The 16,526-nt window shown below is 41.5% G+C and overlaps 1 protein-coding gene across 4 annotated transcripts in view; it reads right to left on the bottom strand.

Moving 5' to 3' along the window:
- NCR3LG1 (natural killer cell cytotoxicity receptor 3 ligand 1) overlaps window positions 1-16,501 on the bottom strand; it is a 37,526-nt gene extending 21,025 nt beyond the window's left edge. Inside the window, exons 1-2 of one of the 4 annotated variants that reach the window (XM_017525808.2) lie at window positions 16,491-16,501; window positions 1,676-2,566 (exon numbers count right to left, since the gene is read on the bottom strand). Coding sequence is in view for 2 of the 4 variants with exons in the window: in XM_017525810.2 (XP_017381299.1) it covers window positions 3,440-3,515 (76 nt within the window). In the remaining 2 variants the exon portion in view is untranslated. Of the gene's footprint in view, window positions 1-1,675; window positions 2,779-3,439; window positions 5,055-16,490 lie in introns of those variants that run through there. The other 3 variants (XM_037737523.1, XM_017525810.2, XM_017525809.2) reach the window with 3 other exon arrangements.
- Window positions 16,502-16,526: the final 25 nt, after the last annotated feature.

The following is a 16,526-nucleotide window of genomic DNA, read 5'->3' as shown; positions in this document are numbered from 1 at the left end:
GAAGGAAGGAAGGAAGGAAGGAAGGAAGGAAGGAAGGAAGGAAGGAAGAAAGAAAGAAAGGAAAGAAAGAAAGAAAAGAAAAGACATGACAGTGAGATACATGTCTCTCTCCACCATGTAAAGATACAGCAAGAAACTATCCTTCTACAAACCAGAAATGAAGCTCTCACCAGAAACCAGATCATCCACATTTTCATCTTGGACTTCCCAGCCTCCAGAATCATGAGAAATAAATTTCTGTTTAAGCCACACAGTATATATTTGTTATGGCAGGCTGGCAAGACTAAGACAGGACATTTTTTTCCATTTCATTTATTTAGATCTTAAATTTCTTTCAGCACTATTTTACAGTTTTCAGAGTATATGTTTTCTATTTCTTTTGTTAAATTTACTTGAAGTATTTTACTCTTTTTGATGCTATTGTAAAGACAATTTTCTCTTTTTTTGTTGTTTTCCTATTTATTTATTTAGAGATATGGTCTCACTCTGTCACCCAGGCTGGAGTGCAGTGGTGCTGTCACTGCTCACTGCAGCCTCTACCGCCTGGGCTCAAGTGATCCTCCCACCTCGGCCTCCCAAATAGCTGGGACTACAGGCATATGCCACCATGCCCAGCTAATTTATTTATATTTTGTAGAGATGGAGTTTTACTGAGCTGTCAGGCTGGTCTCCAACTCCTGGGCTCAAGCAATACCCCCATGACCTTCTCAAGTGTTGAGATTATGGGTATGAGCCACTGTGACTGGCTAGATGTTTTCCATTTTAGAACAGTAGGTTGCTAGCAAGTTTACGCTTATACCCATTCCAACAAATAGTGCAAGCACAGTTCAAAATGTTACATTTTCCATCTCAAAGACGAGTACAACTCCAAAGAAGTCAGACTCATTATTAGCAATGCAGAGCTAGACATCAATATTTAGATGAATGTCAGAAATCTAATTCCCTTTGTTACCATCAAACATGTCCTTTCACTAGTCACATCCAACATATCTAAAGTTTTCAAAATTAATGTTAATTAATGTTAAAAATGTATACAAAAACCTACCAACTTACTCAAACATTTGTGCAAGTCTATTTTTAAACATCGACATTAGGGAAACATGGTGAAAAGCTTTATTACGTTCTATGTATCAAAGCAAAGACAGACTTGAACTACAAAATGAAGATAGGGTCAACTGTAACGAAAAAACAGTATTCTTCCCCCGGGGGGCCAACCAAGGAATGGAGGAGCCACGGATACGAGAGAAATAGCCAGGCCACCCAATTCTATTGTCACGCTTTTCAGTGAAAAGTGACTACTAAAAAAAAGAGAGAGAGAGAGAGAGAGAGAGAAGATTGGGGAGGGGAGAGAGAAGGGGAAAATATCAAAAACACTAACATGTGCTTAAAAGGAATACAAAACTGAGTGTTAGACTACATAAATTTTAAAAATTTAAATCAACAAATCAAAATTTAGAAGGCAAATTTGGGAAAAGTCATCTATTTTCAGAGTGCCCAAGAGCTCACCCAGGACCTCCATGTATTTTCATTTCAAAGTACAGAGTTTAGTGTCTTAATAACGGCTTAAAAGCTTTCGCCCTTTTCAAGGACTAGATCTTTGGAATTTTCTGCAGTCTTGTTTCCGGAAAAGCATTTATGCATTTATCTTTTCAAATAAACTAGTGGTTCAACCAACCTAGAGAATCTCCAGTTGTAGAGCCCTCCAATCAGGGAGGACTGTTAACTACAGCTTTACGGATTGCTCTTTTGAATTTTTTTTCTGAAATAAAACCTATATTCTTTCAAACATTTTCTATATCAGCAACCTTTAAAGACAGTCTCATACAGAGGCGGGTTAGAATCTCATGCATTAAAATCTGACGAATTCCTTTGATTGGATTTTTTTTCTTGTATCACTTTAAATTTGCTTCCACACAGAATAGCAGTCAGGGAAGTAGATGTTCCATTCTAAGGTGTAGAGATTTCTTGTAGAGGGAGATGATTTTTGTTAGGCGAAAGCTTCTGACAGTTTGCAATGCCAGGCTCTTCCAGTGCTAAAGTCAGGCACCAACGCCTGGTTCTGCGGTCCAATCCTCAGGCCGCCGCCGCTGCCGCGGCTAAGTTCCTTCCTGGAGCCGAGGCTGCTGCTGCTGCTGCTGCCACGGCCACTGGGCGGCGCCGCGCCGCCAAACGGCGCTCCTTGCTCTACGCTTCCCTGAGGCCTCGCGGCCCTTCTCCACTACCGCCAGCATCCGCGGGGACCGGGGCAAGACGAAAGTGGCGGGGGCCCGAGGCTCCTGAGGAGGTGGCAAGGGGCGCCGGGCCCGGGAGGGGGCGTGGGGCGGGCGCGGCGGGAACCCCCGGGCGCGACTTCCAGGTGGGGAAAGCCCGAAGTGGGGAAAGCCCGGACCCGCAGAGCGCGCAGGCGCTTCCAGCCCCCCGGCACCTAGCCGAGCGCAGCTTAGGCTTTCGTCTCGGCCCACACTTTATTTGGAACTGTCTTATTTTCACATTGCTCTTTGCAAACGTATAGAAATACTATCCACGCTTTTTTATTTCCATTTCCCTCTCCCATCAGGCAGCCGTTCTAAGGTGTTTAACGTGTACGTTTTTATCTTTAAGGTTGTATCTTTTGTTTTTCAAATCGTAGGAATGGTATTGAATTGTCTGTCCACTGTTTTCTTGGCTGTATGCCTTCAACAACCGTCCACCTGCTCTGCAAGCAGCAAGGGTGTGCTCTGAAGCTGCTGCCACGTGAAGTGCGCTCCAGGGTGAGGTCCACGCGTGGCTCGCCTCCACCTGCAGTGACGCAAGGCGCCCAGAGCGCTTCCGGGATTCCCACATTCCCCCGTCCACCACCCGGCATCCAGGAGCCTACTTTGGCCGGTCTAGTAAGGGTCAAGCCGCATCTTGTTGTTTAATTGCCATTCTTCTAGTTAGAAATTAGTTTAAATATCTCTACATACGCATTTCAGCCTTTTAGTCTCCTGTTTAAGTTAACGTAGAGCATGTCCATACGAGTTCTCCAAAAAGTGAGAGAACGTTTGCAGGTCACCACAACCCCCTCCCTCTCTCAGTAAAGACCTTAGCAAAGCCAGGAGGACCCGCTGATACGCGGGTGAGTGGTTTTCCTATTTTCCCCGTTCCCTGATTATCTTTTCTGCTCTGGTTCCCTTGGATGATGCAAGAGAACCGCTGAATACCGAAACGTCAAGCGCGCCTCATCCTAGGAGGCACAGTCTCCGCTCGCCCTGGTGCCGCCCCTGCACCGGGTAGGCCTTCAGGGTAAACCTGTTGAATTCGGATTCCGCATCTCACAAAGGAACGGCGCTCGAAAATAGAGCCCCCAGCCCCAGGAAGTCGCGGACTCCTGGAGGGGCGTTAGGGAACTGACCCGCGAGGACCCTCTGGCGCCAGGTGCCCCCGCCCCACCCCAGCCGCCCCCTACACACGCCCCTACCTGTGGTAGTCAGCGCGCGCCCCAGAAGCAGGAGCGCTGCGCAGCAGAACGCTGAAGCTGCCGCAATCCCCGCCATCGCCTTGGTAGCCGCTCTGGAATTTTTTTCACCAAGTGGGAGCAGGCGGCCCGGAAAGATCCGAGAGCAGAGGGAGCCCTCTATTGCGCAAAGAGTGGGCGGAATTTCTAGCCGGCGCTTTTGCACATCCCACTTCTTCGGATGCCTTCGGCAACTGTGAAGTCGGATTTCGCGGGTATGCACTGCAGGGATCCAGGCGCGTGACCAGCCCCGCCCACGCCGCACTTTGGCCCAGGGGCGGGCACCGCGCGGGGAAGCCACCCTCGCCCTCGCAGGCGGCTCGAGGCTGCGCAGTTACAGCCTCGGGGCCTCTCGCGAGCCGCTCTGCGGTCCAGAGCTCTGGGCATCCTCCGAGTTCGCTTAGTAAAGTGAGGCCAGGATCCAAGTGGCCCGGAGCACTACCCTAAGGAGGATGGTGACCGCAGTCAGTGAATGCGAGAGCAGGGGCACGTGTCCAGAACGACATCTTACCGTAGGCACGATAAACTTAAACTTTAAAAACCAAAAACAACAACAAAAACGTCACATTACTTAAGTCGAAAGCCAAATTACATCTCCAGGACAATTCAGTTAAACGCCTGAAGGTGGCCCTTAATTTCACATTTCTACTAACCAAGAAGTGGTTTGCAACCTCCTGAAGCAAACCCAAATATTCTCATTCGATGATTAAGTTTTACCACTTCTAGACGAATTTTTAAATCAATTTAACTGCAAAGTTCAGAACTCAAGTGGCACTGTAAATGTGTGTGCATTTATAACGCGCAACCTGCATTCTTTCTCCAGCAATCTGCATTCCATTTGTCTCATTGACCCTATTTCATTTTTCCTTCGCATCACTAAAACGGATGTAATGTACAGAAAAACACAGACCTGAACTCCAATGCCAACCATGCCATCTGCTGATTATAGGACAGTGGGCAAGTGACCTCATATCCCCAGCCCGTTTACACTTCTCTAAAACTGATAGTAAAAGCTTCCTTTGCAGGGTTAGAGATGCCGTCACTGACTAAGCAAATAGTTACATTCTCACTTATCTGCAGAACAAATTGAATGGATAAAGAGCTCAGAAGTGAGAGATTCGCAGAGTGCCCACAAGTGGCAGCAACTAGCTGAGGGGCCTTCAGAAGATCGCAGCTTTCCCGACAGCCGTTGTAACAGGTAGAGATGTGCAAGGTTAATTCCGACTATAGAATTTTTAAAACCTAAATTACACCTCTTCTCAACCGCTGCCTACTCCATGGAGCCTTACCTGAGGACACGTCCTTGTCTGGTATTAGTGACATCATTAAATAGCATTCCCAATGGAGGTATATGATGGCTCCCTATACATGCCCAGAATAGTGATTCACAAAGTTGTGACATATACACATCACCCTATAGAAATTATCAAATTACTCTTTGGGTAATTTTTACTGTTTTGATCACTTTTGATATCCTTTTTACTCTAAAGGATAAAACTGGCAGATTTCTCTATATTTCATTAGAAGGAAAAGTCATTATCTTGTATATATGTGTTTTCATTTTTACCAATATCACATCTATTTGAACATTATTATTATTATTTTTTTTTGAGATGGAGGCTCACTCTTGTCACCCAGGCTGGAGTGCAGTGGCGTGATCTCGGCTCACTACAACCTCCGCCTCTCGTGTTCAAGCAATTCTCCTGCCTCAGCCTTGTGAGTAGCTGGGATTTCAGGCGTGCAGCATCACACCCAGCTAATTTTTGTATTTTTAGTAGACGGGGTTTCACCATGTTGGCCAGACTCGTGATCCACCCTCCTGGGCCTCCCAAAGTGGTGGGATCACAGGCTTGAGCCACCATGCCCAGCCCCACCTCCCCTGCCACCTTTTTTTTTTTGAGACGGAGTCTTGTTCTGTTGCTCAGGCTGGAGTGCAGTGGCTTGATCTCAGCTCACTGCAATCTCTGCCTCCTGGGTTCAAGAGATTCTTGTACCTCAGAGTCCCAAGTAGCTGGAAGTACAGGTGCTCTCCACCACACCTGGCTAATTTTTGGATTTTTAGTATAGATGGAGTTTCACTATGTTGGCCAGGCTGGTTTCCAACTCGACCTCAAGTGATCTGTCCACCTCAGCCTCCCAAAGTGCTGGGATTACAGGCATGAGCCACCATGTCTGGCTTGAATATATCTTTTAATACTTTTGCCAATGATTCATTCAACTCTAAAGCACACAGCAGATGCCTCACAATGCCTCTCAAATAATATGAGCGTATATCCTCAGGGATTATTTATGGAAATCCCTGACTTTCTATGTTCTTTATTGCTGCATAGCATTGAGACATGGTATTCAAATGCTGGTTAACACTGAGGTCATTTATATGACACATCGCATCCAACTTGCTGTTGGAATATCACATACAATTTTGGAACCATATTGTAACACATTAAAAACATCCAACAAGTAATCAGAATGGTGAATAAGGGACACTCACCCAAAGACATGTATCCAGGTACAGTATGGCAGAGACTGCTTCTTGTCAACCAATATCTATTTTCCCCTTTTCCTTGAAAAAAAGCCTCCAATTTTATCCTGGGCACAGGGATCTCCAAAATAAAAGACTGCATTTCCTGACCTCTCTGGAGCTAAATGTGGCCATATGACCAAGTTCTGGCCAAAGAACTTGGAAGTGTTCTGTGTGACTTCTGGGGAATGTCCTTAAAAGGAAGGACATGATATTCCTTACCCCTTCCTTCTGACAGCATCTGGAGTGCAGATGTAATGCCTAGAGTTTGAGCAGACATCTTGCACCACAGTGTGGAAACCATGCAGTAGGACATGGGGACAGCAAAAGAGAATGGTTCTGGGTCCCTGACGACTTGTGAAACCTCTACCAGCTTTAGAATGACACCTCTGAACCTGTGGAACATAAGAAATAAAGTCAGTAATCTACCCTTATTTAAAATGTTCTCATTTTCAGCAGAACCAAATCCTAATCACTACAAATGAGTAAAGGAGCTGAGCCCGTTTTGCTTGGAGTAGCCTGGGAGTTTAAGACATGGTACGAGTCTTGTAAGTCTCTGAAAAGCTAACACCTGCGAATCTGAGTACACATGTTAGGTGATGTTTTTGAAGGCAAAAAAGCAAGTTGGAGAGAGATTTTGGCTCAGTGTAAGAAAAGCTTTCTGCCGGGTTCAGTGGCTCACAATGGTAATCCCAGCACTTTGGGAGGCCAAGGCAGGCAGATCACCTGAGGTCAGGAGTTCGAGACCAGCCTGGCCAACATAGTGTCCCCTGTCTCTGCTAAAAATACAAAAATTAGTCAGGCATGGTGGTGGATGCCTGTAATCCCAGCTACTTGGGAGGCTGAGGCAGGAGAATCACTTGAACCCAGGAGGTGGACACAGAGGTTGCAGTGAGCTGAGGTCATGACACTGCACTCCAGCCTGGTGACAGAGTGAGACTCTGTCTCAAAACAAACAAACAAACAAACAAAAACTCCCAAATTTGATAATTATGTGATGGTTATTATTTTAAAAAAAACAACAAAAAACTTTGTTCATAGAGATGCTCACTCACACATTTAAGGTAAGGGATCACAATGTTTGCAGCTTAATTCTGAAATGCTTCAGTCAAACAAATAATTGTACAGAAAGAGTGAAAGCAAGATATACCAGAATTTGTGAAAGGAAAATATTTTGGGCCCCGAAAATCACTAAGGAAAACTCAAGCTAGCAACTGCTTAGGGCAAACCTGCCTACAATTTTATTCAGTCACTCCTCTGCTCACTGAGATAGATGCATATCTGATTTGCCTCATTTGGAAAGGTAGAAACTCAAAAGAAGATGGTTAACCCTTTTGTGTATCACCTGTCTGTGACCTGGAAGCTCCAGCCAAGGTTAGAGCCTTCCTGCCTTTGCTTCAAGTTGTCCTGCCTTTCCAGGCCAAACCAATGTACTTCTTACATATATTGATTGAGGTCTCATGTCTCCCTAAATGTGTGAAACCAAGCTGTGCCCCAACCACTCGGGCACATGTCATCAGGACTTCCTGAGGCGGTGTCACGGGTGCCTCCTCAACCTTGGCAAAATAAACTAAATTAACAAAATTAACTAAATTAACTGAGACCAGTCTCAAATTTGGGGGGTTCACAAATTCATTGTACTATTGTTTCAACGATTTGATTTTTTTTCAAACAAACACATACAAAACTAAATGCAATGTTTGATCCCAGGTTGGATCTTAGCCCAGAAAAAATTCATAGTAGGATAACTGGCAAAATTTGCAGGCTTATAGAATTATACCAATGTTAATTTCCTGTAATACTTTTACTATAGTTATATAACGTGTTAATATTTGAGGAAGCTAGGTGAAGGGCATATGGGAATTCTTTATACTATTTTTACAAGTATTTTGTAAGTCTGAAGTTATTTAAAGTTGGGCAGCTAAAAATCCTAACACCCAGTCCAGGATTTTCTACTATACCATCATCATGGACTCTGTCAGTGTGCTATCTTATTAAATCGTTCTTGAATTTAAATGGAAATATTTCTTATTTATTATACAGTACTGAAGGGTAGGGAGTGTGGCTGTAAATGCTGTCAATGGCATCTAAATGCTTATTAGACTTTTCATAAAATCAGCCAGGTTCCCTCTTCTTTATAGATTCTCTAATGTTGAAAAAGATTGAGGTGCTTTTCTACATGCTTTACCAGTTCCCAAACATGTCTTCATATTAGAATCACTTGGAGATGGGACCCAGGTACCAGTAATTTTTGTACCTGGGTATTCCTATTGGAATCACCTAGACAAGCCTGGAAACCACTGTGATTTCCACTTCAATGCTATTACTGGAAGACTTGAAGCAGGAGGTGGATAACCACTTACTAGCCATGCTGGAGAAGTGGTTCCTTCATTGGAAGACAATATCTAAGGCTCTTACTCAGGCTTTATGACTCTCTATTGTTAGTGTTTTACAAATAATTCATTCTATTAACATTGTCAAATCTCTTTTTCCCCAGAAAATTACAACAAATATTACATATTTTTCTAATTTTACTTTTAATGTAATTAGAAATAAACTTACACAAACAATGACTAGAATAATATTTTCCAAAAAATATTGCAATGGAAGAATTCTTACAACATATATTCATAAAATGAATTCAAATGTAACAAAATTATATAAAGTATCTGTTTTTTCTAATTCTCTATCACATTAAAATCCAATTTTGTATTTATAGTTTAAAAATAGACCAAATATCTAAATAAGTCCAGAAAACTTAAATCTAAGAACTTTTTCCAAAATTTAAAATTAACATCTTCAGCCACATATTTATAAAAGATTACTTTTTTTTTTTTTTTGAGACAGAATTTCACTCTTGTTGCCCAGGCTGGAGTGCAATGGCTCGATCTCGGCTCACCGCAACCTCCGCCTCCTGGATGCAAGCGATTCTCCTGCCTCAGCCTCCTGAGTAGCTGGGATTACAGGCATGTGCCACCACGCCCAGCTAGTTTTGTATTTTTCGTAGTAGAAATGGGATTTCTCCATATTGGTCAGGCTGGTCTGGAACTCCCGATCTCAGGTAATCCACCCGCCTCAGCCTCCCAAAATGCTGGGATTACAGGTGGTTGAGCCACCGCGCCCAGCCAAAAGGTTATATTTTTACTTCAACACTCAAATTGAAAATTTGTCAATATTCTCCCCATAATTAATAACAAATAAAAGGTCTTTAAAATTTTGACTTTAGGATATGTAAACCATCATTCTTAAATGGTTTTAAGACATAATTAATATTGGTAATATGTGGATTATGCCACACTGGTTTTCTTCATTAAAAGAAAAAGCAATAATGGATTGGGTTTTTGTTGTTGTTGTTTTCATGTTTTAGTTCCAGAAGACAGTTTTTCCAGAAGATACTGAATGGCCTTCCATCCAGAACTATTTTAGTCACAAGCTTACACACATTTTCCATTCAAAAATAAGGTCTTTCAATTAAAAGCTATACAAATTGGTACACAGACAGCATTTACTACACAGATTCTATTTCTAAAGTTGCAAGGTTTCTAATTTTCATGTGTGCTAATAGCTACCAGACTAACAGCTTCAGGAAAGATTAACTCCCCTTTCACTGCCACTGAAATGGGACTCCGTCCACCTTCCAGTGCTGGAACTGAACAGAGGGGCTCAGACAGAACTATCAAGAAGTCACCAGGGCCATCACAGAAGACTGAAACAGTCACTCTAGGCCTTAACTGATTTCAAATTGTTGTCCTTACAAAAATAATTAGCCCTTGTTTTGTCATTTATATAAATCTTTTAGAAAATAACCCTGTTTTAATATAGTGACCTAGTCTTAATTAGTAATACAAAAGGCTCCCCTAGAGAAAGATGAATAGCTTGGGATTGTGAGGGAAGGGAAGAATTTGTTTTTAAAGCCTGATAATAGAGTCCCATGAAGCTGGTGGTTGTGAAACTTTAAGACTGAAAATGGTGCTAGGACAGCCTACATGCCTCAAAGCTTTCTCCAGTGACTAAGGAGGTGCATTACAAATACAATAGTGGGAAAGTCAATACAGAAGTGGGAAAATGGGAGAGTGCATATAAAGAGGAAAGAAATTGATTAAGACACAGATCATCCAGTCAAAATCAGTGAAGAAGTAATAAACTGTGCTACTTTTCTCCTAACCAGAGATTGCTGAATTTAAGCCCTAGTCTTTCCTTATCAAAGATATTTCTTCCCGTATTACCTGTAAGGTGAATAATGCCTGCTGAAATCTATAAAGTACTATAGATGGGCTTCTGCTTGTGTTTAAAATTATTATTTAAGAAGGATACAAAAAAGTCAAAGAACTGAACAGGGACATTCATCAGAGCATCCGACTGCTATGTATTTGCCCCAGATGCTGGTTCACTGTATGAGAAGTAAGGAGCCAGGAACCCACGAACCCACCCTATGAGTCAGAAATTCCCCTGCAGATGGCTGGGTGCAGTGGCTCATGCCTGTAATCCCCGTACTTTGGGAGGCCAAGGCGGGTGGATCAGCTGAGGTCAGGAGTTCTAGAGCCACTGTGCCAACATGGTGAAACCCTGTCTCTACTAAAAATACAAAAATTAGCCAGGCATGCTCTGGTGGGCACCTGTAATTCCAGCTACTCTGGGAGGCTGAGCCAAGACAGTTGCTTGAACCCAGGAGGTGGAGGTGGCAGTGAATTGAGATCAAGCCATTGCACTCCAGCATGGGTGACAAGAGCAAAACTCGGTTAAATAAATAAATAAATAAATAAATTCCCCTGCAGAGATACAAGCATTCGCCTCGGTTGAAACCACACCAGGAACAAGGGCCTAGCTGCCTAACTAGTTCTAGAAAAACTGACTTTTTTGCAAAGGTGCTTTTTTCCCCCCAAAATCAACCTTGAATCTCAATGAAACATACTATGAACATCAAAGAGAATAAATACACACACATATCAAAAGAAATAAAAAATGATACAGGATTAGGACTGAGATTTAGTTAGAAAACAATTAAGGTGAAAATTCTAAGATATATTACCTAATGTCATAGAACAAGAAAGAATCACTATACAAAGTTGATAGAGATTTTAAATGGTCATGTTTGATAAAAATGCTTCAATAAATACCTCCATAGAAATGTTTAAAACATTAAAGGACATGATAAATATGTTTTAAAAAGGAAATCATCTATACATCACTACTTTAATACGGAAATATTTAGAAAGTTGTCCCACCAAAAACAAAAGGGTAAAATTAAAAAGTAAAGCAACTCCAAATCACCTAACAATGGAAGGTCAGCAAGGACAACAAAATAGGCCAAGCAACGTGGTACGAAACAAATACAACATGGCACAGACTGTATATGTGCCTCATACTCCATGCACAGAAAAGCTAAAGCAAGGGCAGGGATTAAATTAAATGACACATACTGTAACATCACTAAAAGTGGGCATTTAAAATGAACTAAAATTGGACAGAAATAACATGTTAAATACAGTGATTCATGGGAGACAGCAAAGATAACTAGATGCAATTTTATTTTTTTCTCTCTCACTTTTAAATCACTTGGACAAGTCATAACTTTGAAATCATGTGGAAAATAAATCATTACTCTTTTTTTTTTTTTTTTTTTTGAGATGGAGTCTTACTCTGCCACCAGGCTGGAGTGCAGTGGTGCAGTCTCACCTCACTGCAACCTCTGCCTCCCGGGTTCAAGTGATTCTCCTGCCTCAGCCTCCAGAGTAGCTGGGACCACAGATGTGCGCTACTGCACCCAGCTAATTTTTATATTTTCAGTAGAGACGGAGTTTCACCATGTTGGCCAGGATGGTCTTGATCTCTTGACCTTGTGATCCACCTGCCTTGGCCTCCCAAAGTGCTGGGATTACAGGCATGGGCCACCATCCCCGACCCATAAATCATTACTCATTTAAAAATTCCATGTAGCCAGACACAGTGGCTCACACCTGTAATCCCCGCACTTTGGGAGGCCAAGACAGGTGGATCACCTGAGGTCAAGAGCTCAAGACCTGCCTGACCAACATGGGGAAACCCCATCTCTACTAAAAACAAAAATTAGCCAGGCCTAGTGGCATATGCCTGGAGTCCCAGCCACTCAGAGAACTGAGGCAGGAGAATCACTTGAACCTGGGAGGTGGAGGCTGCAGTGAGGCAACATTGCATCACTGCATTCCAGCCTGGGTGGCAGAATGAGGATCCATCTCAAAAATAAAAATAGGCCAGGCACAGTAGTTCACGCCTGTAATCCCAACACTTTGGGAGGCTGAGGCAGGTGGATCACCTAAGGTCGGGAGTTCAAGACCAGCCTGTCCAACATGGTGAAACCCGGTCTCTACTAAAAACACAAAAATTAGCCAGCCCTGCTGGCATGCACCTGTAGTCCCAGCTACTTGGGAGACTGAGACAGGAGAATTGCTTGAACGCGAGAGTTGGAGTGAGCCGAGATCGTGCCACGCCACGCCAGTCTGAGTGAAAGATCGAGACTGTCTCAAAAGTAAAATAAAATAAAATAAAAACAAAAATTCCATGGAATAACCAAAATTATAGGAATTATAAAATAAATGTTGTAACACTTTAATTCTGAGGTATATATTCATAAATCTGGAAAGGCTTGGGAAATATATTACTAATTATAAAATAATAAAAAGAGGTAAGCAAATTTTCCCAGCAAAACTTAAAATTATTAACTTCAATTGATTACAAACAATTAGTAAAACAAAACTGTTGACACAGGCATGCAGAGCTTTGATGGTAACCAGAAGGGTGGAACACAGAGAGAAAGGTGCACTGTCAAGGACCAGCTGACAATCAAACTTTTACAGGGGCATTTGGGATCATCAAGAGCATGGCTGACGTCAATGAAAATGTGAACTAAAAGCTCTGCTGTGAAATATACATCTATAAACATGAAATGTAACTGTTTTTCTACGTAATTCTATAGGCAGTATTTGAAAAAAATCTAAATCCTAAAACTAAATCAAAAGTTTGATTGGTTTTATTTTGCTTTGCTTGTCTCAATAAACAGGTTGGCAGTGCTAGAAACAATGCATGCAAATTTTTCAGTTTGGCGTCTTCACCACTTGCTGATGCTGCTTGTTCTGGCTCAATTCTTAGACTTTTAAAGAAGCGGTAACTAATTCATACCTAACAACTCATTTTTTAAATGATTTAAAAAGTGGGTAGAGAAAGATTAGAATTCTACTAATGATATTATGTCTTTTTAAAAATCAAGGAACAGACCGGATGCGGTGGCTCACACCTGTAATCCCAGCAATTTGGGAGGCTGAGGCAGACGGATCACCTAAGGTCAAGAGTTTGAGACCAGACTGACCAACATGGTGAGATCCCATCTCTACTAAAAATACAAAAAATTATCTGGGTGTGGTGGCAGGCACCTGTAAACGCAGCTACTTGGGAGGCTGAGGCAGGAGAATCACTTGAAACAGGGAGGTGGAGATTGCAGTGAGCCACTGAACTCCAGCCTGGGCAACAGGAGCAAAACTCTGTCTCAGAAGAAAAAAAAAAATCAAAGAAAAGGTCTGATTTCCTTCAAATCTCACACTTTGAAAGCAGATAAGCAGATTGTCATTACAGTCTTCCCATTTGCCACTCATAAGGAATGAGAAACTAAATATTATATTTTACTTAACATACTTTAGTTTCCCAATTCCATCAGAAACAAATGAATTTCAAAAGTATTAAGTTGAGGCACCAGTGGTTAAGGGTGAAGGACTTCTCTAGCAGGTTCTTCAGGGGATAAAAATCCTGCATGACAACGATGAAGCTCATCATCTAACTCTGCCTCTTTTTCAATTTCTTCTTGATTGTACTGCACGGCTATAAAACAGAGATGAAAACTTATGCACTAACCAGAATCGGGGTTGTCGAAACTTTATTCTAAGTTAACAGATTAGAAATCTGTTAACTTAAAAATCACAGTAACAGCCAGGCACAGTGGCTCATGTCTATAATCCCAGCAACTTAGGGGGCTGAGGCAGGAGGATTGCTTGAGGCCAGGAGTTTGAAACCAGCCTGGGTAAAATAGCAAGACCACCTCTCTACAACAAATTTAAAAATTAGCCGGGCATGGAAGCACACACGTGGTGTCCCAGCTACCCAGGAAGCTGAGATAAGAAGATTGCTTAAGCCCAGAAGTTCAGACTACAGTGAGTTACGACAGTACCACTGCACTCCAGCCTGGATGACAGAGAGAGACCCATCTCTAAAAGAAAAAAAAAAAATGCCATCAAAAAAATTTTCTTTATATTTTTCCTCATGAGAAAGGTTTGTATTTACTTGTATACAAATATGACATAAAACATAAACATGACATAAACCTATTTGTAGTACGAATATGTTCAATGCACATAAAATAATGCTGTTGTAAACAAATCTGGGCATAAAAAAACATACATCTATGTCTCAGAGTATTTTTTTTACCACTACTTTTTTTGTGTGTGAGATGGAGTGTTGCTCTTATTGCCCAGGCTGGAGTGCGATGGCACAATCTCAGCTGACTGCAACCTCCATCTCCCGGGTTCGAGCAATTCTCCTGCCTCGACCTCCCGAGTAGATGAGATTACAGGCATGTGTCACCACGCCTGGATAAATTGCATTTTTAGTAGAGATGGGGTTGCTCCATGTTGGTCAGGCTGATCTCAAACTCCCAACCTCAGGTGATCCGTCCACCTTGGCCTCCGAAAATGCTGGGATTATAGGCATGAGCCACCATGCCGGGCCCTTACCACTACTTCTAAATTGTAGTTGTCTTTAGTGATAATTAAATATTCTAGAGAATGATAATCTTTCAAAATCTAATTTTAATTGAATTTACAGTTTGAGCATTTCAAATCCAAAATTCTGAAACCCGAAATGCTCCAAAATCTAAAACTTTTTGAGAGCCCACATAATGCTCAAAGAAAATGCTCATTTCAAATGTCTGATTTTTGGATTTGGGAAGCTCAACCAATAAAGTATAATGCAGGTTGGGGGCAGTAGCTCATGCTTGTAACCCCAGCACTTTGGGAGGCCAAGGCAGGCAGATCGCTTGAGGTTAGAGGTTTGAGACCAGCCTGGCCAACGTGATGAAACCCCGTCTCTACTAAAAATACAAAAATTAGCCAGGCAGGGTGGTGGGCACCTGTAATACCAGCTACTTGGGAGGCTGAGGCAGAAGAATCGCTCGAGCCTGGGAGGTGGAGTTTGCAGTGAGCTGAGATCATGCCACTGCATTCCAGCCTGGGCAATAGAGTGAGACTCCATCTCAAATAAATAAATAAATAAATAAATAAATAAATAAATAAATAAATAAATAAATAAATAAATGCATGAATGAATGTATAACACAAATATTCTAGAAAACAAAAAAATCTGAAATCCAAAACACTTCAAGTCCCAAGCATTGTAGATAAGGAATGCTCAACCTCTACTTAAGTATACTATAAAATGTACATGCTTCATAAAAATTCATATGTGAAACAAAACTTAAAATTCCTAATAAATTCCACTAAGTCAGCTAAACCAAAGACATTTAATAACTAAAGAAATATGAAGAAGGGTATAAACACAGGACCAATACTTTCTAACAGAACTGAAAAGAATAGTGTTTGCACCTTTCTTAGAAATAATATTCATTCATAAATGCCCAGTACTCACAAAAACTGTAATTCCTTAATCCATCACTCTAGGCTTAGTAATTCTTTTCTGAATAATATAAATTATATTAGTTTGCTAGAAACTGTGAAATATTTCTACATTAATATCCCTCATTTACTCATGCCAAAAAAGCATTTCAAGAAATTATGTCTTCCAGTTAATTCCTTATTTATCCACAGTTTACCATCTAAAAACATTTACCCAAAAGAACATCTTATCAGTTTCATGTCACAGATAATAGCCATCAACAAAAGGATATTCCAAACCATTTTTCTATATTGCTTACAATTTAAGCAATAGAGATTCTATTTTATTTCTTAAAAAAGCATAGCAAGCACTACATTGAGTAGGTTCTGTGTTTTTTTTTTTTTTTTTTTTGAGACAGAGTCTCACTCTGTCAGCCAGGCTGCAGTGCAGTGGTGTGATCTCAGCTCACTGCAACCTCCATCTCCCAGGCTCAAGCATTTCTCCTGCCTCAGCCTCCCGAGTAGCTGGGATTACAGGCATGTGCCACCATGCCCAGCTGATTTTTAAATTTTTAGTAGAGATGTGGTTTCATCATGTTGGCCAGGCTGGTCTCGAACTCCTGACTCAGGTAGTCCACCTGCCTCAGCCTCCCAAAGTGCTGGGATTTACGGCGTGAACCACTATGCCTGGTTTTGTAGGCTGTTTTAGGCTGTATATAAGAATAACTTTTCTAAACTGCTACTTTTAATAAGAAAAAAAATCTGAAGTATGTTTGGAGGAATATGCAATGATTATCTAAAAATTTATAAAATATAAACTAAGAGATTAAAAAATTATTAATATTAAGTGAAACAATGTAACCTTCTGAGGTGCTAGGGTAGGTAGGTTTTTTTTTTT

The sequence above is a fragment of the Cebus imitator genome, unplaced genomic scaffold (genome assembly GCF_001604975.1).
Source record: "Cebus imitator isolate Cc_AM_T3 unplaced genomic scaffold, Cebus_imitator-1.0 Scaffold39, whole genome shotgun sequence".
Classification (NCBI taxonomy): domain Eukaryota; kingdom Metazoa; phylum Chordata; class Mammalia; order Primates; family Cebidae; genus Cebus; species Cebus imitator.
Note: the sequence above shows the minus strand (reverse complement) of the source record. Positions and strands in the feature narration are given on the sequence as shown.